Genomic DNA, 21,760 nt, shown 5'->3' with positions numbered 1-21,760 from the left:
TTCGGTCTGACGGCACGCGGGCGGCGCGCGGCGCTCGCGGCGCCGATTTTCATCCTGCTGCGCGCCGCGCGCGCCTCTTCGCGACCCGGACACGACCCTCGCCGAGTCTGCACGATTCGGGCCGAATGAGCGAATGAATTTTCGCGACTTTCGAATTGCGACGAATTTTTTTTTTTGGATTTTTGTTTGGGGAATCGAAAAGGGTCCATAGGGTGTCGTTTGGGGTGATCGAGAGGAAGAGTGAGGCGTTTGGGGAATTATTGGGAACGTGCGTGGGAAACATTTTCAAGGATTTTTTTATGGCTTTTTGGGACACTTGTACTGATTTTATTTCATTAGTTTCTACGTCTGCTTTTGGGTTGAACGTCTTATAGGGGTAATTTGGACGTCTTTGTAACGTCTTATGAATGTCTTTTAAGATGTCCTGAAGACATGCTGATTTGTAACTTTGGATTTTGGATATCTCGGAGGTGTTTTTTGGATATTTTGAGGACCTTACTGGATGTCTTTGAATTGTTATATCATTTTAGAATTATTTCTGTAAGTTACAGTCTTACTTTTAAAACCTTACTTTATTCTTAAAGGTATAATTCTTCATAGTATAATAATTCAAAGACATCTAGTAAGGTCCTCAAAAAGTCCAAGAGACATCTTCGAAATGACCAAAGTCCAATGTTACAAATCAGCATGTCTTGAAGACGTCTTAAAAGATATTTATAAGACGTCTCGGTGACATCCAAATTTGCGACTACAAGATGTTCAGATCAAAAATAGACGTCCAAAACCGTAAGTCTTTAAGACATTCATCTAGTGCGTCTTTAAGAAGTCTTGTGAGTGTAATTTTCGGAAGTTTTTAAGACTTACGCTGTCTGGATATTTTTAAGACGTCCAAATTATATCATAAGACGTTCAAGCATAAAATAGACATTAACTAGACGTCTTCAAGATGTCGTGTGCTATCTGGGTAATAATAAACTTGTAAGAGGGTATAAAGTTATTGATTTAATTTGAAGTAACTATTATATTATAGTTATATCTCTGGTTTTCCAAAAATGATTAAAAAAAGAACATATCAAAGATAAAGTAGAACAGTAAAAAGTAATTTATGGAGTACCCTACCTGTTAATTAATTCCCACCTTAACACGTGTATCTTTAAATTCATTAAAAGTTTCAGTGAATATGGAATTGTGAAGCCATTCATTAACACACATATATCCAGAACAGTTTCTGACATTGTGTTTGCGGTCGTAATTAAAACATTAATTAGTGAAAATATAAAGTAATTTGTAATAAATCTAAAAGGTCTAAATACACTTTTTAACGTAACTTTATTGTTAAAATGTGCTTAAATGTATTTGTACCTTTGATTATGAAACTGGTCTGCTTCAAAAATCTCAAAAAGTTGAATTTATCCCTTATTTAGTGTTGCATCGATTGTCATTGCAACAATTGATAAATTCAACTTTTTTAAATTTTTTACTTAGACCACTATCATAATTATTGGTATATTTGGAAACTTTATCATATATTCTCATTACTATCAAATTACTATCTCCCAAAACACTAATCAATCATTCTGAATGTATTATTTCAAAAATATTTTCTGCTCAGTCGAAAAAATAACGAGCTCGCGTTGGAAGATAGTGCCATCTATCAGAATCAATAACGCTCAATTTTACTTTTTAAATCAGCGCTGAAAGTTGAAGAAAAAATGACAGGCTAACTAATAATTCAATGAATAATGGATAGTTTAGTGGTTTCAAATTAAATATGAAGAGGTGTTAGGTTGATGATTTGCAAAAGACGCGTCCTTTAACACGACGCAAACAAAAATTTACAATTGACGAGAAAAAATTTGCGTCTAGTGAATCAGTCGACGAATAACAAGGGGAAGGGAAAAAGTCGAAGCACGGAAACGCTTTTACCGAGTCAAATATTGACCTATTGTGGCGAAATAGACAGAACATGATGTTCCAGTGTTCGACACAGAAGCAAAGAATTAACACAGAAGCAAAAGTTGTCCTCTGGGAAAATATTTGCTGTAAGACATACGTTTACCGCATCGTGCTATTAACTCACGACGTATTAATTAAAATGTAACGCATTAAAGTACTTATCTGCGTCTAAAAGTTACATAGTTACGGAAGAATGTTTGTTATTAGATAATACGTAGGATCTGAAAGTCTGGTAGAATATTTTCACGATATTTTCATTTCTACAGAAGTAAAGAAAAACTGTACATAATTATTTCTAATTGTCTACTAATTTATACTAGTTCGGACAAAGGACCTGACTACAGGAAATAATAAATTTAAATTCTCATTGCGCATTAAAATATTGCGAAATACACTAACAATAAACATTGCAATTATTCAATCAAATATTCAATGTGCGCCAAGATGCACGTGATCGAACTCTAACTCAATATCTAATATAGTGTCTAATGCAAATCACAAGGTCGGCGCGAGTTTTACACTTATGATTTCAGAATATCGAAACGTAACAATAGACATTGTTACTATTTTTTTTACAATTGATCTAAGCATTTGCTAAATACTTTTTTATTCTTCATCTGTTGTTCAATTATATTGCACTCGAAAAAAATAAAGATAGTCTGTGGAACTGGCTTCAATCAGAGATATTACAGAACATGACCGATGAATTATTCGTTTAACGAATCGAAACTTTCTTCAAACTTTTCTCATGTCTCCTTTTAAAAGATTTGTAACATTACTCATAAACGTCACGTACTTTGTGTAACTGTATAAATTTTCTGAGCGGACAATGCGGAAGAGAGGGGACGTCATGCCGACGACGAACAATTACGTAAGCGATGCTTTCGTCAGAATTTTTCTCCTTTGGATGAACGCCTCGAATATTTCACATCATCTTGTTTTGATATAGGAAATACAAAGTAGAATGTCTACAGGACAGCCTGAAAACAGTCTGAAGGTTTACTACGTAAAAGTAAAATAGGAAGTGGATTACAAGTGTCCAATTTAAAGGAAATCTATTTTACTACATAAATATAATACATGATACAAAATATGATAAAAGATTTAATGTCCTCTTCTTTTAGGTCACTCTGTAAACATGTATATCTAAGAATAGGCAGGCAGATATAGCAAACTGAGATAATCGATTGCACCAATCACTTAGCTAAAATTATTGTTCTAGGAAATTTAAAGAAATAGATATTTAAAAGCAATAAACTAAATATTTCTTTTTTACCGATTCTGCATCTTTTAATCTTTAATAGATTCACATGTGACGTTCACCAGCATCCACATCAAGCTCTCTATAATTATATCAATTTTCAAGAAACAACTATTTCTGTCTAGCCACTCTATTCGTTCGATTTTGTCTATTATACCAGATCACTAATACTTATTATGAGCTTTCATTAATTTGATCCCTAGTTGTGCACAATAAAATTACTCGTATACGAGCTGACAAACCAAAGTATAAATTAGACAAGTCCTCTTTATTTTTTCTTTCAGTATCGAATTAACCTTCTCTAATTAGTGTTACATAAACATAATACACAAGATTTTTTACCTGGAGATTAGGAATGAATTAGTTTGTTCATGATTCGTCACTAAGGTTCATTTTGAACCACATTTCGCATGGATTCGACATCACGTCCCTCCGTGTGGACGACACTAACTGTTTTAGGTTCAATAACTCGCGCGAGCGTTTGCATGCGCGATGATGCAGTCGAGTTTAATTAAAATAACCAACATGACGCGAGCAGCATTACAGTGCAGAGAAGGCCGGTCATTTTGCGAGCGCATCGTTGCGTGAATCGACAATGAATTTATTGTCACTTTTCATCGGGCAACGATGACCGATCCATTGACACACACGCAGACTGACACTGAGAGAGGAACGATTTTCACTGCACTACTTATTTTGTGGATGTTGAGATCGTCCAGAACCTTCGAATTGTCTTTTTAAGTAATATTGATGTTAATATAATTAATATTTACTTACTTGCTATACTTAACACGGTGCTGTTATTCGTTTCTTCTAAGTTGCAACGTGCAGGATAAAAATAGTGTTAGAATAATGGTAATGGATTCACATATCTGTTTGAGCTTTTCATTTAGGGGGTTTGTATAAGATAAAAATACGTTGAAGTTGTTGTTCAGGAAGATCGAAGTACAGAATTGGTATTAGCTCACTGCTATTAGTAGTTATTCGCTAGCCAATTGGAGAAATTGAGAGAACCGTGACATTTGAAGGATTTAATTCCAAGTGAATGCAATTGTATACTTAATATAATTAATAGAGTATAGAACAATATTTTTGTGAGAGTATGTATATTTTATTGAGTAGTCTGTCATTGATTAATAGTGTCTGTCTCAGGTCTGACTTTACTGGCTCCGTTGTGTCTGACTTGGGGCTCATTCTACTGATTTTATTGCATCTAACCTGACTAGTGCACGTCGATAGTAGAATAAGTAGTCAGACACAGCTAACGAGAATTTTAGATGCTTTCTCAACAATTAATAACTCTGAAACGATTGATATCACAAGCACGCCCTTATATGGGCATGTCCTCTCGTTATCGCACACAAAGGTCTCAACCTTTCAAACTTTCACTTTCATGCAGCAAGTGTACTGCTTTCGACTGATTATTTATTCGTATTATGTATATCGTCTTTACGTTCAGATTGTATCTTAATGGATCAAGGTAAATGACACGAGTGACTGATAAATTACATATTCAATTTTTTATCATTTCGCTAATCATGTCTGTTCGTAAAAGAGGTCCAAAATCTGTAAAATTTGAAGACATTGGAGATCAGGAGAAGGCAGAAGAATTTACTGATTTATCTCTAGATCTTTCTACTGATCTATTAATTTATGCCTCGTTCTTTCTTCTAATCTATTATCTTATTCCTAATTCTCTCTCCTAGTTCTTCTCCTTCTTCTCCCACCGTGTTGAATATTAAGGAAGTAGAACTAATTGTAAGTGTCCCAGGATACTTGACCTACCACCTTTGGCCTACGTTCCAAGAATCTTATTCTAGTCCTCATGATAGAAGACCCATGGGACGTGGGTCAGAGTGGAAACTGGAGCTTCCTAAAATAGCTATGGGGTTGAAGCAAAATCGGGGCACTTATCTGAAAGTTCTCAAGAGAGTTATCTGTCTTCAGTGAAGCTACTGAATTGATTTAAGAATCGGCGGCCTCTGGAGTATATTTATAACTCTCCTGAGGCAATAAACCACACCTGTAATCGATATTGATGGCTCATTGATATCGTAAGATTCTTCAACTCTTCAATGAATTAATTTTGCAATTACAATTCTGCCGATCATTCTCACCGATTTTCGCTCTTATCTCTTTCATCGCCACTCAATGACTTCACTGACGTAACAACGTACAAACACGGAGGTATATCGAACCAAAACGCACACAACATTTCAAGCTGTTAATTAGCAGTTAAAATGCAGCAAGACATCCAATTCTTTAATCGTATTCAAGATTACGAATGAATTCAAGTTTAAGGACACATATGACGTCGTTTTCGTTCGTCCTCATTGACCACGCGTAGATTTTCGTCTATTCAAGGTCTCACCATGGTTACACGAAATCCTAAGCCGGTTTTCACATAAATTAACTCGCACTAATCACCTATTACTGACATTGTAAAATAGCAAAAGCTGATAAACATCACAGTGTCATACTATGTACAGACGTGGAAATTTTTATGGCAACATAATATCCGTTAGGTTCACCGAAAGGCTTTGTCAGATATCTACTTTAACCCACGATCACTCACGCGCAGTGCCTCCAGCACCCCAGGCATTTTCAATCCCGAAAAAAATTTGTTTTTTATTGGGAGATTAATTTGATTGTCTCAGTAACTGTTAATTATTATAAACTGCGTCTGTTGTCGGTGAAAGGTTGATATTTACCAGATGCATGAGAAGGCTTCTATACTTGAGGATCTTTATGTTCTGTGGACCACTCATAAATCTAGTGTTACGTTCCCTGGCATTCAGTAGTAAGTTTAGCAGTCGTCACTCTAAGATAATGTGTATGTTGTTTCGTCGACGGGTGGTCTGCGAATTGCTGAGCAAAGCGTCATAAAACGGCAACCCTAACAAGAGAGTCTGGTCAATCACTCAGGCAATATTTGGCTGCCAGGTGGTTGCACTTTCCTCTCCTGTATTTCATCAAAAAGACAAGGGTTCTTCTTCCAAAGACAGATTTTTAGAGGAAAGATCTCTCCTCTTCGAAGCAAATGCAACCAATCGGAGTTTTCTCATCCCCAAAAATTAGCTAGCTCCATCTTCTTACTTATGCGCGTAAGAGTGGACAGATATTAGGTACCTAGCCACGACGCGAAAAAGTCATTTAGCTACGTATCCTGACGTGAGCAGATTTCAGAGAATTTTTGAGTAGTTTTATAAACTGACTTGTGTTTTTCTTATTTAGAAAATTATAATTCGTTTGCTTCTGTTTTCGCAATTCTTTAGTAGATAAGAGTAGCTATGTGTAACAAAATTATAGTTTTGCAAAATGAACAGCTGATTTTCAGATAACGTCCTTTTTTTACTCCCCTATAATAAGGTATTAACATAGTGTTAACTTATATTTACATACAGAACTACCAGAGTCACTGCAGGTTCGGTTTAATCGTTTGGGATGTTAGGGTCACCCCGCGCTAATGACCGCGGGTTAATGAGAAACCAATTTATTATATTTAAAGTCAATTCATTTCTTACAGTCTCTCATATATTGCCCCTTCTACAACTAGCTTCCATAATTAATTATCAAGAGGTTAGAATGTTTCTAAAATTTCTTAGAAACGTACTAGAAATTACAAAAACAAATTTATGCAAAATTATATCTATGTTAGAATCTCTGAAGAACGTCTTGAAGAACAGAAGCAGGCTAATTTGAATCAAGGGTCGACTAAAATAATCACAGTACAGTGCAGAGAAGCCCCAGAAGCTAGACCCTATCAACGAATTCTATCTATTCGTTGAACTTCACACTAACAGAAACGTCAAATCAAAAGTCGTAATTCATGGTGAGCACGAATAGAATATGTCGCAAGAATTGCTGAAGAATGCAACACACTAGGGGCCCCGACCCACTCTCTATTGCGATTCGCATCTGTGCGACGAAGATAACGTGCTCCTCGCGAACCTGTGATATAGTTGGCTTCGTTACAAGAGTTCGATGTATCGAACAATACAAATACAGGATCCACGAGCGATATTTCATTCCCTGGCCTGAGAAATTTATTCCGAGGAAGAGAAGCCGAGGATGAAGTAGCCAGATTAAGGTAATGAGGAATCGACGATTCCAGGAAGCAAGGAAGCTGTACAGTATTCATATTAGAAATTCAAATGTATTTTGTTGTTATTTTCACTGTCTTCTTAAAAGCTTGGCAAAGGTCAATGTATTTTAACATGAATGTAAAAAGGTACGAAATTTGTATTAGCAAAGCATACCACGCCCGGCTTCTCGATTCAAATGGGAGGAACATTCTTCCCCACTTGTTTTACGATCATCATTAAAAATATTCCATGCATGTACTTGCTTTTATTTTTTGGAATCACTAACTTTAGCTTATCGAAGCTTCTGTACAAAAGACTATACGGTGTATAAATAAAACATGGATACAATTATATTTTTGGGATTCTGTACAATTTTTTTAATAACATTTTTAAATACTTTTTTGAGATCTGAAAAAGGATTATAAGGCAAGGTCTAGACAATTTTTTTTGTTCGACACTTTTTTATTACGAATTTATGCAAATATAAATGAAATGACATTTAAAGAATGATATACGATACAGTGACAACATTTGACAATAAATTTAATAAAAGGAATAAAAAGTTTTCGTATTTCTCGAACACAATTTTTCGAGCACCTTTCCGCGAATACCTGTTGCGAGCACATTGGACTTTCGCAAATGTTTTAATGGTTTCTTAAATTGATTTGTCGCGGATTTAATTGGATTTTAAATTTGCTTTTTCTATAAATGTTAGTATAAAATCAATTATGTGTCGTAAGAGACAGGGTCATACATTTGAACCACGAAAACCATTAAAAAGGAGTATAACTTTTATGATCTTAATTTCAATTTCAAATATGTAACAAATGCTATAAATTTAAAATGTAATTGACTTATAATTATTCATAGAAATTTTATATTTGGAACATTGCCTGTGTCTTTGGATAATAAAAATGCAGCACGTGGATGAAAAATAAACTATATAAATGTTCTGTTAATTAAAATTTTTTGTGTTAATTTTAATGTACTTATTTTACTTCTTTACGAGATAACAAATTTTGTTTAAAAATAATAAAATATGACACTGAATACAAAAAATGAAATAAATCTTTTTCCTAAAAAATTGTTTTCCTCTGGAATCCCTATCAAGGGATTAATGAAATTTTAACTGATTTCTTATCCCATTTTATGTTAACAAATTTTTAAAGTAAACACTTTCCCATTTTCTTTATTGTGCGTGTTTGATTACTAACATATTACCTAGTAATCTGACAACTATTCGATCTTATATTTTAGCAAACTTTCCCCTCCTAAATTTGAACGAGTATTTTACTTTCTCTAGAGTTAACAATTTTAAATACCTTCCCAAAAATAGTGAACTCGTACTATTTTCCATTAATATTCAAATTTCCATATCCCAATCATTTCTTTAATTTCTCTAAATCAATGTCACTTGACAATCAATGCAAATCAAATATTAGTCAGTCTAACATAAGGCTTCTCCGAAACCCTAAATTAGAAATCTTTCGTTCCCTGGACCGACTAACAGACTCCCAAAGACATTCTACCAAAGCACACAAAGCTAATACCCAACCAAAAACTCGACTAATTGTCAAACTTAGAAAAAACAAAGAGCGCAAAAAGCGACAAAGGTTCACCAGTCGATTTACGCAATTGTCTCGAACAATTTGACTTGGACTAACAAAGTCCTTCGAAGACGGCCAGAGTGGGAGTGGAGGAGCTCAGCGTCCACCCCTCTTCTCGCCCTATTCGTTCGCACAACAGGTGACTCCGTCGTTTCACGATCACTCATAAAGCTCGCCTTCGAACGATCGGGCAATACAGAGGCCGTGAAACGTTCGTTAGCATTGTTCCCTCGATCATTTCCAACTCTAGTCTTTTTTCAATCGGGAACGAGCACGCGCGGAAAACCTGACATCACTCTGGAGAACGAATCAAAGTTTTCACCGATCCTGGAACCCCCTTACTAATCGGCAATCTTCAACAATCGGATGTCGGATGTTTAGAAGATCGTGTAAAATCACTGTGCTAGTTGCCTCCGATAAATTCAGATAGCGGTTCACGAAATTTGGAGACAACCCAGGAAGAGGACAGAAGAACTCCTTATACAAGAGGAATATTATTCAAAATGGGAACGTTGCTTAAGACATGGACGATCTTCCTGCTAGTGAAGCTCGCTTATGCTGGCAAAACTGTGGACGTGGATGTCCTGACCCCTGGAGGACTGGGTACTCTGGAGGAAGAGCAGATCCTTCGAGTCCTGTCTCGAAACAAGACCAACTTGACGAATAACTTTACGTTGTTCGAACTGATCGGGAACCTGAGGAATCATACGATCGAGGAAAGCAAGGATCCGTGGGGGCTGCAGAGCCTCGAGACTCGAGACAGCAATCCGTTCTATGGTGAGTCTTTCTCGTTGCTAAAGAGTGACGCGCTCTGTTTGGATGGGATCGTTGAGATTAAAAATTAAGAGTCGCGGCGCGCGCTGCGACCGCGGACGAAGGTTAATTAATTAGACAAGCAGTGTTTTCGCGCGATGATGCAAAATTCATGGCATCCGACTCGCGTGATCGGAAGGCAAAGAGATGCTAGCTGGTGTGTGGGCAATGTTGGGACAAGCGTTAGGCTTCTTCGCTGAGTGGCTGGGAGTTGGGGAAAAGAGCTGAGTTAGAGAGGACAGAATCGAAGGTTTATTTAATTTATTTGATGTGGACGTTTGAAAGTGGTCAGTTAAGAGATTCCTCTTCGAGGGTGAATTTTAATTAGCTGTGTGGTACTTTGGGCAGTTGACTCGGGGAATGAGATGGAGAAGGATGTTTGAATATAGATTACGTTGGCCTTGAATCCTCAATAAGGAGTACGTGTTATATCTGTACTATAATTTGGAATGACGCTTGTTGAATTGAAACTGTGGTTTATCTCTACGATGAAGATAATCTGAGTTGAGTAATATGTTTGTTTCTTGAAAAGAATTAGTTGGACTATAAATACAACACTGCTTATTTAATATTTGATGACAACCTAGACCCAATTATAGTAGTAAAATTTAAAAAATAATTCTAGGTACATCTACTGTATTACCTTAAAAAAAAAAATTAGAATTTGTGTCATACACACATTGACTAATTGTACTTTTCAACTATCTAATGATAAATCTAATCGTGGACCCAATTATAGATTTGACGATAGACTCACTAACAAATCTAAGAATACTACTGTTGCTATTTCAGAAAATATGAGTATGAAATCATTTAAATTTTCATTTCAATAGTGCTAGTAACATACTTGAGCAGAGCTATCAATCATAATCAGAGCTAAAAATGATAACTCATAACACAAAATCCAGCTTGCCATTAATGGGCGTCATTTGGAGCGATTGAAAGTCGGGAAAAGACGTGACAACTTTCGATATTTCGAAACGGTAGCCGTTCCCCGATTCCGATTTTCATCCATGTGCAGTATGTGCAAACCACTTGCGATTTCGTTACTCATTGTATCGTATGCACGTTGGCGGCGTTGACATGTGAAGTAACACGACTGCAATAAATAGGGAGTACACATATCGATGGGCCTAGAGAAAGTCTTATCACTCTTTAACCTTTCGACGTTTTACTATGGCTAATTGTATCTGTGGCTGTAAGCCAAAACGATTTTTCAAAATTTTTAGTTGTTCCTTGATTAAAGATAAAGCTCTTGAAGATAGAATTTGTGTTTCTAAGAGAAGGAGGGTCTATCGAAGACACTTTCTTCTTTTGTGGTATGTAGTAGATTGATGTTCAATATTTTAAGCCCCGAGACTTGTAAAATGAAAACACTAAGTGTTATTTTTGGTCTAAAATTTACTGCTCTAAACAAATAATATTTTTTATTGAAAAGGAATTTTAGGAACTTTTTATTAATAACTGTTTTGTGCTCCTTTTAATGAGTACTGCACTGATTTCACTGATCTCTGTATTAATAAGATTTGGAGATACTTAAAGGTGAATTATCCTACCAAAATTGATGATACAATCGTGTTACAATTAGCCTATTAGTAGCACAAAAACTAAAATCTTCATCCCCCATTGAGGACCTTCTCTTCATAGTTATACTCGTCGATTCTTTTCTAAGATATATTACATAAACTCATAAATTGTGAAGGAAATAAAAAAGTAAGATATTTAAGCCAAAGTTAGTCGATCTAAATGATTAGAACTTTTTGCTGCTTACTACTGCACATTTTTCTATTTTTGACTTCGGAACAGGTCGTAATCATCCATCATCCCTTCTAATTCACATTCTTACTCTGACGAACTTGTTTCTGTTTTACAAGGCTAAATTACACGTGAAAGGCACTTTTCTACAATCCAAATGCAATTAAAGTCAACGCAGAAAACTATCCGCGAGATTTTCTGAAATAGGCTTTTACGAATCCTGTCCCAAAACCGAACTAAACATTTATTGCATGCACTCTAGCCCCTGATAACCGAATCGCTATCAGAAGACGTGCTGGACGTGTGATTGAAAATATTTTTACGTCAAGCAATTGCACAATTATCGACACGCTGATGGTGACCGCAAACATTCGCGCGCTGAAGCCTGATAAAGAGTTTCCTCTCAGGCATTGTGTCTTACATCACGTGCCATGTGCAATGGATAGTCTTGTAACCATACGAAACGACGACACTGCGAGGAAAATGAGATCTGAAAACTTTCTTAGCATCTGCCACTTTCTTGCCAATTTCCCGCGAAGGTTCTCGTTTCCGGTGCAAGGAACATCCTCTTCCTTCATTTCAAGCCGCGGACCCGTACTTTCTATTGATAATTACCCTTATCTGAATTGAGTAGTTGCAATGCTTATACAGGATTAATTTTTCGAGTTTGACATGACAGATATACTAGAATTTTACACACAAAAAAATTAATAAATTTCAGTGATATACATATGTAGATATATTTTCAAAATCTAAGTCCTTTTTTGTAATGGGGTTGATGAATTTTACTATATTGGATGTTCAAGTTGAAACAGACCATCTAAATATAGCCTGTGTTTTTAATAATATAAAAATGCAGAAAACTGAAAAAAAAGACACTACACAAAAAATTCTTCTGTGATATTCTTCTTCTAAAACTATTTAGATTATGCCATGGACGATTTTCGTGGCATTAAAAACCGAAGAGATATTTAGGTGGCCTATTTCAGCTTGGACGTTCTGTACATGTATTACTGTTATGTTAAAATCGTTTATGATCCTTATTTTCCAATAGTATTAATAAGAAATTGACTTAGAGTGAAGCTTCAATATTTTTTACCTACTGCCCATAAAATAGTAAGATTATTCCATGGAAACATGTATAACCCACGAAAAAGACATGCTGCACAGCAGCGATCTCGTTGCACAAAAAGTTAACATGAAAGAATTTATTAGCACAACAATTAGTCACTCGTTCGACTTTCGTTTCGTTGGCCGAGTTACCTTGACGTAATCGATCCTAGATTTTCTAGGACGATACTCGAAGGACGGTTTTACTTTCGGCAACGTGGACGTACATACAATCGCAGCGAAATCTAAATTTGGATCTGTACTCCACTTCTTTATCAAATTAAGACCTCCTTCTTCCAATAAGGGCAACAAAAGATTTTACTCCCCATTTAGACACTTTAATTGATTCGTGTAATTTGGAAGCTGTCGTAAATTTCGAAGTTGTGAATGGGTATTTTATAATTGTATACACTGATTTCAATTTAATGACCACTTGACGAACAATAGGATACGTTGTATTTTCGATTGAGCTAAATATGTACGACCATTATCAGATCGTTAACACTCGAAGAATTGTAAATGAGAAGTAACATGTATTGTTTGGGAACCTATTTGGGATGCAGTCACTTCTATTAATGTTCAGACATCGTATTGTTTGCTTGTAATATATCTACCTGAGGTATAATAGAGACTAATTGACCTATAAATAAAAATTGAACATTTGAAAAATCGAAAATTATTTATTACTAAAGTTAGCAAGCTTTATAAGTTAATAATATTCATAAAATAACAACCGAATGATTTATTTATAGATAAAACAACCTTAGTCGCACAAAAACTCTAATTTACTTTTCCAAATTGAAAATTTGCATCAAGGGTATGATAAATATCGCATAATCAGTTGAGTGTTTGACTTGCATTAAACAAAGCTTATATCAAGAAACGGAAGAATCCAAATACGCCATGATAAGACGAGATACGCGTAAATCTGTCTGTGTACACTGTTTAAGTGATTCCACACGGAAGAAGCTAACACAAACACCTGTACACGTGAGCACCTTCCAACTCCAATCTTCAACGTAGTGTTAATTGCTAATTCTACAAACTGTTTTACGCGAGTGAATGATTCCTCTTAATATTGACTGGGTGTAGTATTGAGATTCTCTTTGGAAGAAGAACTCCATGCAAGTTACGCTGATAAAAAAAAATATCTACTTCACTATAGTGACAAATGAGATTCGAGACGTCTTCGTTTACTTGGGACATATAAAAGCAAAAAGGAACATCTACTTTTAACTAACGAACATCATGTAAATTTCTCATCTAAATTTATCATCAGGCAATTTAGCCCAACCCTAGGTAGAAAGTAAAACTGGGATCGTTTATTTCGACCTGTTGAAATATTCGAAGCAATTCGAATATTCAAATTATATTTTCCCACTATGCAAATAAATACAGTGAAAGTCGGTAGCGTTTTCGTAAGAGACCACTAACGTCCACTCAAAGTGTTAAAAGACAATCGCAATAGAAGACGACCCGATTTCCACCATTTTTGTCGTAGTAATACGTCTCACGACACTTTGTTGCATCAACTGTCGACAAACTGGAAATAGAACCGGATGTATCGTTTCTGAGTGCCAATTTCGAAACTTGTCATCCGTTCTCTTTTGTCCTCTTCAGTGGAACATATCGTTTAAAGGGATTTGAACCATCTTTGTCTTTTAGTATGCAAAGCTTCACAATCTTAAGCTAGAAAATCTATTCTAATTTTTAATAGCATACAATACTTGCATCATAGCGAAAGAAAAGAAACTTAGAAATTTTAAGACTTTACGAATATGTTTTCTATTTTGTTAGGGTAAAAGTCAAGTATTATACTGGTTTGCAAAATACTTAACACTGGACTCTTCAGCACATAGAGGACGTAAACATTTGCTCATGGAAGCTGAAGTCTTGAAAACTATTTATACAAAAATCTGCTTGTATTAACAGAGCAAGCATTCTACGCTCTAGGATTGAAAAAAATGCAGAATTCTTGATAGAAGGATGAAAAAATATTCTAGAATTCTCTTTTATAATTCTTCTTTTGTGATAAAAAAATTAGGGTATCCTTAAGGAGTAAATTATAAAAACCAGTTGGAGAAGAAACAATTTAATTTATTCAACCTTTCAGTTAGATGTGATCTCATTCGATGATTTTTTACAGACATTTCCAACACGGTTGAAAGACTTTTCATAAAGTATAACGGGGAATTACGATTGCAACTAATTAATAATACGAACGAATAAATTACGCGATAACGAAGCTCTTTCAACATTCAATAATTATTGGATATTACATTCTGCCTTCGATATTCATATCCACGGTTTTGCCACGATTGTTCTCGTTTACACAATATAAAAAATGAACGCGTTCCCCTCGCAATTGGCTCGCTTTCGAAATCGATCGAGTTCAATTGAGGCTCAACCTCTGTCTAATAAAAACTTCATTGACGATTGCTTATCAATTCAATATTTCTCAAGAATCTTTCTTTATAGGTACTTCACAGTCAAAGAAAAAAAATATAGCCTTCGTTATATTATAATCATTCGTATAAAATTGCTTATTTGCATTGGCAATCTTGTATAATAGTAAAATAGATACGACGTGATGAAGAATCAGGTCAAAAACAGTCTTTGCTATTTAGTTTGTATCTGTACCAGGTCATCTTCTTCACTTTAGCTCCACTCTGCAGTACTCAATGTTCAGCGATATAGCAACTATCTTATTTAGGACATGGTACACACCACTCCACTTCAAGTACAAGAAAACAGAAATAAGAATACCCTAATTGCATCTGTAAGCAGAACAGTAAAAAATATCTATCTCTCGCGCATAAAAACCTAGGAAACGATATTATTCAAGATGCACAAAGATCAGCAAGCACAAAAGAAGAATTAATTCCACAGTCCAGGGAGACCTATGCTTAACTCAATTTGGGTATCAAATGTCCTAACAATTTCAAGATTAACGGAAAAATATGCAAATAGGAGTCGATGAAACGACATCGACCAACATCCAACCTACGCCTGGATCATAGTATAACTATACATCTCGTTCCTCTCGTTAATTCACTTAATAACGGTCCAATGACCACAGATCGTTTGGGGATTCCCGTTTCAACGAGTCATCAGAGGAGGCTTTGACCTTTTCTCAGGTTCGAAAATTCCTTCCGCGCTGCTCTGGCAAGTGCCCTGCGGCCATCACTCGAAGAAGGTCACGTCTGCAGAGAAGCTGCCTTTGAACGCGCCTGGTAGCATGTCAATGTCAGGATCCCCGATGTTTGAACTGGTCGCTTTTCCTCCTGCGACCAAATGTAGTGGCTTGCACGCGGAACACGTACCACGTTCGCTGGTTTACAGCTCACCTGAATCACTGTCGGACGTTCGAAGGAGAGTGAAAGTCTTTCTTGCGTCGACTCTGCTGAGAACGATAGGTTTGCTAGGCGAGGGTTGCTTTGTGGAAGAATCCTCTGATGAAATTGGAGCTGTGGTTAATTGCGAAATTCTAAGGGAAGCGATGTGTGAAAGAAGGACACAGATGTACATTGTGAGTACAATAGAGCAGTCTGTATTAGACAAAAGTGTTCGGATGATGAATCCTCTCTGAAAACATTGTTGTGTGTTATTTTGGAACATATTGTACATATTATATTGAGCTATAGTTAACTAGTCTTTGATATACAGAATGTTGGATAACAGGTGTGAGAAATTTTAAGAAGTGTTTTTACATGCTAAAATAAGAAGAAATCGTTTGAGGAAAAACTCGTTTCTGAGTATTAATTATGAAAAATATGTACATCTAATGTACGCGAGAATGATGTCTGACTTGCAACTTATTCCACTGCCAGCGTGCATTAGCCAGGAGCGATATCAGTAGAATGGGTCTTCGAGTCAGACACATTTTACATACATATAGGTATACATACATTTTAGGCATTTTCTCAACAATTAATAACATGGAAACGAAGCCTCAAATGCAATTTCGATATTCTCAGTTTTCTTTTTATTTTAGCACATAGAATCACTTTTTAAAATTTCTGTATATTTTTCGAACTTCCTTCATAAGATGTAAATTTTACTAAATTTTTCTTAATGGCTTTTATGACGAAAATAAGAATAGATAAATCAATACTCTCAGAATCAATTGATGGGTGCGTGTTATTTCCATTACTTCGACTGAATTAATTGAGTGAAACATTAGCTCAGAGAATCCCGTTAAGTGTCTGTAAGTAGTCAAGACGAGTTTTTGCTAAAAATTCGAATACTATAATAAAAACACCTCGAGTCAGGTAATTTACGTAATAGTTTTAGTCGCTGTAATCGAAGTGAGATTTTGATGAAACATTTATGGCTTTCCAGATGACTTCGCAGAAGAGATTGACAGAGAAGCGAGGGCATTACTGCAGGTCCTTCCTGCGTATGATCCTGGTGCTGGTCGAGTGAGTCGAGAGTGTAAAAAACACGCTGACATCTTCCATCAAGAGCTCGCCAAATTCACTTTGTGGGCTCTTAAAAGTGAGTCCATTTGTGTCTGACTAAAACATATTTAAATTACCAACGTACAATATGCAAAGAACGATTACTCATCAATTATTGCAAATTTTGTGAATTTTGAAGATCTTGGAGAACCATCAAGAAAACTTAGAATAAGTGGTTTCTATTATTGTTAAGTTTACTTAAATCGAAGTACACATGAATTCTTTTTCTATAATTACTATTCCCACGAAATCAATCATTTCTACTTTAACATAAGACAGTGAATTAATGAATATCGTGAATCCTAATTTTTAAACTCTACGACGTCAACTTCTTCAGCCCTTAATTTAGGAACCTCTTTTAATATTTAGATTTGATTTTTATTGCCGATACAATATGCTGTTCGAGCGGTTCTAGATAGTAAATTATAAATACTTGTCTATTTACCATATTTTCTATAAATAGCTGTTCGAAAAAAGAAGTTCGGTTCCCAGACAAGCGACCTTGGATCATTTCTCGTTTCGAATGAATTACCTAGAACGCAGGGTAAACCTGCGATTTCAAATTACGAAATCGCGATGTGAACAAGCAAGGGGCGCACACCAAGAATACCTTAAGAAGAGAAACTTCTTTCACGCGGTCGTTGAATTCAAAATGACCATAGACCAATTGACAAGTTTGTCCTTAATGATCTTACACAATGGATGGTAACTGCTGACAAAAAGAATCGTTCATCGAAACGTATGATCTTATAAAAAGAAAATGCAAAAGTGAATCGGAAAGATAAAACAGTGAGTTTATAACGAAAGAATACATTTCGTATTTTCTTGTCTCGTTTCAAGTGTACGATGCCACAGCGAAAATACCGTCTGGACTCCTCAACGGAAATGTAAATCAATTCGGGGATTTCGACGAATGCATCGGTGTCCAAGGAAGTGAGGGGATTCAAGGACAATATTGCTTAGCATATTTACAACTGAACATCGACGAATCACGATCGGACCTTAAACACCTCCATCGACTTCTTCATGCGCACTATGCGTTCAGAAGCAACATTACAGATGTAAGTACGTACTGGTATTTAACAGATTCCTTCAAATAGGAAGAGATCTTTGATGATGATACTAGCCCTAGAAATATTGAGACCTGAGTCACCACGTGAAAATCTCAAAATTACACTTTTTATATATTTATTTTGGAAAGGCTCAAGGGGACTTTTGGATATCAAGCTTGAAGCGTATACGACAATAAATCATTTTTTGAGAATTTTTCACAGGAAGTATTTCAAACTCAATGAAATATAGTAAGTTGAGGGTTCAAGGAAGGCCACTCTAGTGTTCCTAGAATTAAGAATTCAGATAATTAGTCACTGGCAACGTGAATTATTTAACTAACTCCAGAAGCGTTTATATGATACAGTGGTCCCTCGATGACTGATTCTTTGGTGGACTTTGAGACATATATATTTTGGAAAACTACTCAGAAAAACAGTTCCTTTGTCTCCCCTTTTATAAATAGATAAGCCAAGTGTCGAGATGAGTAATTTTCTAACAATAAATTAGAGGATAATATCCAATTAGTAGATCGTTTCGTTGAATAGAATTCGTACTTGTCAGAAAGGGAATCATGTATGACTATTTACACCACAACAATGTTCGTCGAATCTTAACATGAAATTTCGTTTCGAGCGAATACATAAGAGAGCAGCAAATTCGCAAGCACAGAGTCTATGTAAATTGAACCACGGCGGGAGAAACCTGTCAAAGAATAAAGGACATTTATTTGATCCGTAGCTACGGCGAAAACGGGCGACGTATTATGAATTTTAAGTGAGATATCTGCTAGGCTCTGTCTGTTGACGAAATTCTGACGGAAGTCATGCTATGATTACAATTAAATTTCGATTTTATATGAGAACAATTTTGCTCAATTTTTGAGAAAAACATTAATTAAAATATAATAGGTATAAGTAAAATACTAAAACGTACATATTTTGAGCATTTCGTTGATATTGAATTTTTTCTTCAGCCTGGGCACAGAGTACCCAGATTTACTATCGTCAATTGGGGAGTGTGTGCACCTGCAGCATGCAGTCATAAAGATATTGAAATATCTATGCGTGACACTCTCAACAGATACACCTCACAAACTGGTCTGAAAGTTACAGTAAAGGTGAATGAAGAAATGTGTCAAATGAAAAAAAAAGAATATCCGAGAGAAACTATGTATGCCAGGTAATGAATAGTTAAAGCACAAAAAATATATAGACACAAGGTCTGACGCATTATGTATAAATTAATATTAAAATATTGATTATATCTTTTTCAGTTTGTTCTTCATGACTGTATTCGCATTGACAATCATAGCGGCATATTATGATCATTATAAAATACCCGCTAGCGAACTACTTTTATCATTTTCTTTGAAACGTAACTTCAAGAAACTTGTATCATTGGAGAGAAGTCGAAATGATATACCTACTCTTCATGGCATTCGAGCTATAAATGCCTTCATGTTGCTTCTCGCTCATAAAAGCATGGCTTTATTTTTTAATCCATACACGAATAAAACAGAAATGAGTGAGGTACAGTCGTGTTTCTTTTTTAAAAAAAGTATTTTTAATTCGTTTCATAAGAAGGTATACAGTGTCTCCACTTTTTAGTATCTTGGGAAACCATGGACTGTCCTAGGAAGAGCTGCTAGTCTTTATACTGATCCATTCATAATGCTTTCTGGACTCTTAACATCGTATTCTTTCATTGGAAAATTAAAAAAGGATGGCAATTTGAATATTAAAGACGAATACTTATCTCGTCTAATTAGGTAATACAGATAATTTGTATTAGATTATATTTAATTATTGACTTTAAAAATAATTCAAGTCGGCAATTAAAAAATATTAATTCTTGTTTTTAGGCTGGTACCACCTTTAGCAGCACTGATGTTGTTCTGTACTTATGTGGTACCTTTTATGTCTTCTGGACCACAGTGGAACTTAGTGGTAACTGAACATGCAAATATTTGTAAAAGGACATGGTGGAGAAACTTTCTATTTATTCATAACTACTTCGGATTTGAGTCAATGGTATTTATGGTCTTCCAAATTTAATACCATTAGTTAAACAACTGCGTTAAAAGGTTCTTTATAAATAAACCCTTGTTTAATTTCAGTGTCTTACTCATACACACCATTTGGGTATCGATACACAATTATTTATTTTTTCTCCCTTACTGGTGCTAGTCCTTTATAAGAAACCAAAGATGGGAAGCGTCTTTCTTATTTTGTGCGCTTTATATTCAACAGCGTTACGATATTTTATAACATATTACAGACAACTAAATAATTATGTATTCTTTGGTACATCGTAAGTGAAAATATTTAAAACTTCCTTTACATTACATTCAATATTTCTAAACCATATTGATTCTTTAAAAACTATTTTTATATTTATAGAATAAGACAGCTGTTTGATACTGCTGATTTCTCTTATACTCTACCATCGCATAGATTAACAGTTTATATAATAGGAATCTTTATGGGTTATTTATTAAGATATTTGCCTAGAAATTATAAGATAAATAAAGTAAGTATGTGTGTCAATTACCTATCAGTATTTGAGTAATGTGCTTGTATCTAATGACTGCCATGTCTGTTTAGACAGCTTTATATACAGGCTGGATCCTGTGTACAATAATGTTCTGTTGTGCATTTTTTGGACCTGCTCGTATGGGATCTATAGATTACATATATAATCCAATGCATGCAGCAATGTATAATGCATTTGCTCCAATTGGTTGGTGCGCTATTTTCGCTTGGGTAACTATACTGTATCACACTGGAAATACAAATGGTAAATGCTACTTTACGAAACATGACTTAAAAATATGATTAATTTTTATGCAATATTTACAGTGCTTATAAAATCTTTATCAAATTTCAGGTTTATTTAGTAGATTCTTAGCATGGAGGGGATTTTTAATCAGTACAAAACTGAGCTATGCAATATATTTAACACAATTTCCAATATATTTTTTCAATGTTGGAACAGCCAGAAGTGCAGAACACTTTGAATTCTTTCATCTGCAAGTAAGTTTTGCAAGTATTTATAGGTATTTTTAATATTTGCAAAGTATAATTTTTTTATAATATATTCATTGCTTTACAGTTCAACCTAAATGAATTCTTATGGGTCCTTACTTTATCTGTAGTTCTTACTTTACTTTTTGATACACCATTTCAAAATATTAAGAACCATTTAATGAAAAAATCTTCTGCATCAGAAGCCTCGACAAAATCGGTGAAACCAGAATAATGCTTTTACCAAATACTTTTTAATATCACCAAAAATGGTTTAAACCACTGTAAATAGTGTTTAAAAGTTTCGATTTACTTTTAGTGAAGTTAAATCCCTTGGCTTGCCCTCATATACAATGTATATGATAGCTAAGAAAATTGATAATTTATATGAACATCGTCGTCGTATTTGGTTTACTGTAAATAATATATATTTTTGTAATTATAATGTTTGTACCTAAATAATTTAGTGCAGTCTTATTTATTTAAAAGCATTTTTTATTATATATTTTATAATAGGTTTTAAATATGTTTCAGAATATTTGTAGTATCACTACAATTGCTACAACTATTTTGTAAATATATTTCTAGAATATATACAAAATACATGCTCAAAATAATTTATACTACATACTGATTT

The 21,760-nt window shown here is 34.9% G+C and overlaps 1 protein-coding gene across 1 annotated transcript; it reads left to right on the top strand.

Annotated features, from left to right (window-relative positions):
- Positions 1 to 9,183: 9,183 nt before the first annotated feature.
- LOC143179022 (nose resistant to fluoxetine protein 6) lies at positions 9,184 to 21,589 on the top strand. Its single transcript, XM_076377999.1, has 12 exons — positions 9,184 to 9,686; positions 16,929 to 17,084; positions 17,888 to 18,108; positions 19,074 to 19,279; positions 19,374 to 19,629; positions 19,708 to 19,868; positions 19,962 to 20,130; positions 20,217 to 20,410; positions 20,500 to 20,629; positions 20,704 to 20,896; positions 20,987 to 21,132; positions 21,212 to 21,589. The coding sequence occupies exons 1-12, from the start codon at positions 9,413 to 9,415 to the stop codon at positions 21,356 to 21,358; spliced, it is 2,253 nt and encodes a 750-aa protein (XP_076234114.1). The 5' UTR covers positions 9,184 to 9,412; the 3' UTR covers positions 21,359 to 21,589.
- The last annotated feature ends 171 nt before the right edge of the window (positions 21,590 to 21,760 follow it).

Source organism: Calliopsis andreniformis, chromosome 5 (assembly GCF_051401765.1).
Source record: "Calliopsis andreniformis isolate RMS-2024a chromosome 5, iyCalAndr_principal, whole genome shotgun sequence".
Taxonomy (NCBI): Eukaryota; Metazoa; Arthropoda; class Insecta; order Hymenoptera; family Andrenidae; genus Calliopsis; species Calliopsis andreniformis.
This window is presented reverse-complemented; position numbering and strand designations above follow the sequence as displayed.

What these genes read in the sequence shown, in the direction of transcription:
- LOC143179022 (XM_076377999.1), top strand. Translation starts at nt 9,413, where the DNA reads ATGGGAACGTTGCTTAAGACATGGACGATCTTCCTGCTAGTGAAGCTC. An exon ending in TCAGAAGCAACATTACAGAT is followed by an intron (nt 18,109 to 19,073) that starts GTAAGTACGTAC and finishes TTTTTTCTTCAG; the next exon opens with CCTGGGCACAGAGTACCCAG. An exon ending in TTGAATTCTTTCATCTGCAA is followed by an intron (nt 21,133 to 21,211) that starts GTAAGTTTTGCA and finishes ATTGCTTTACAG; the next exon opens with TTCAACCTAAATGAATTCTT.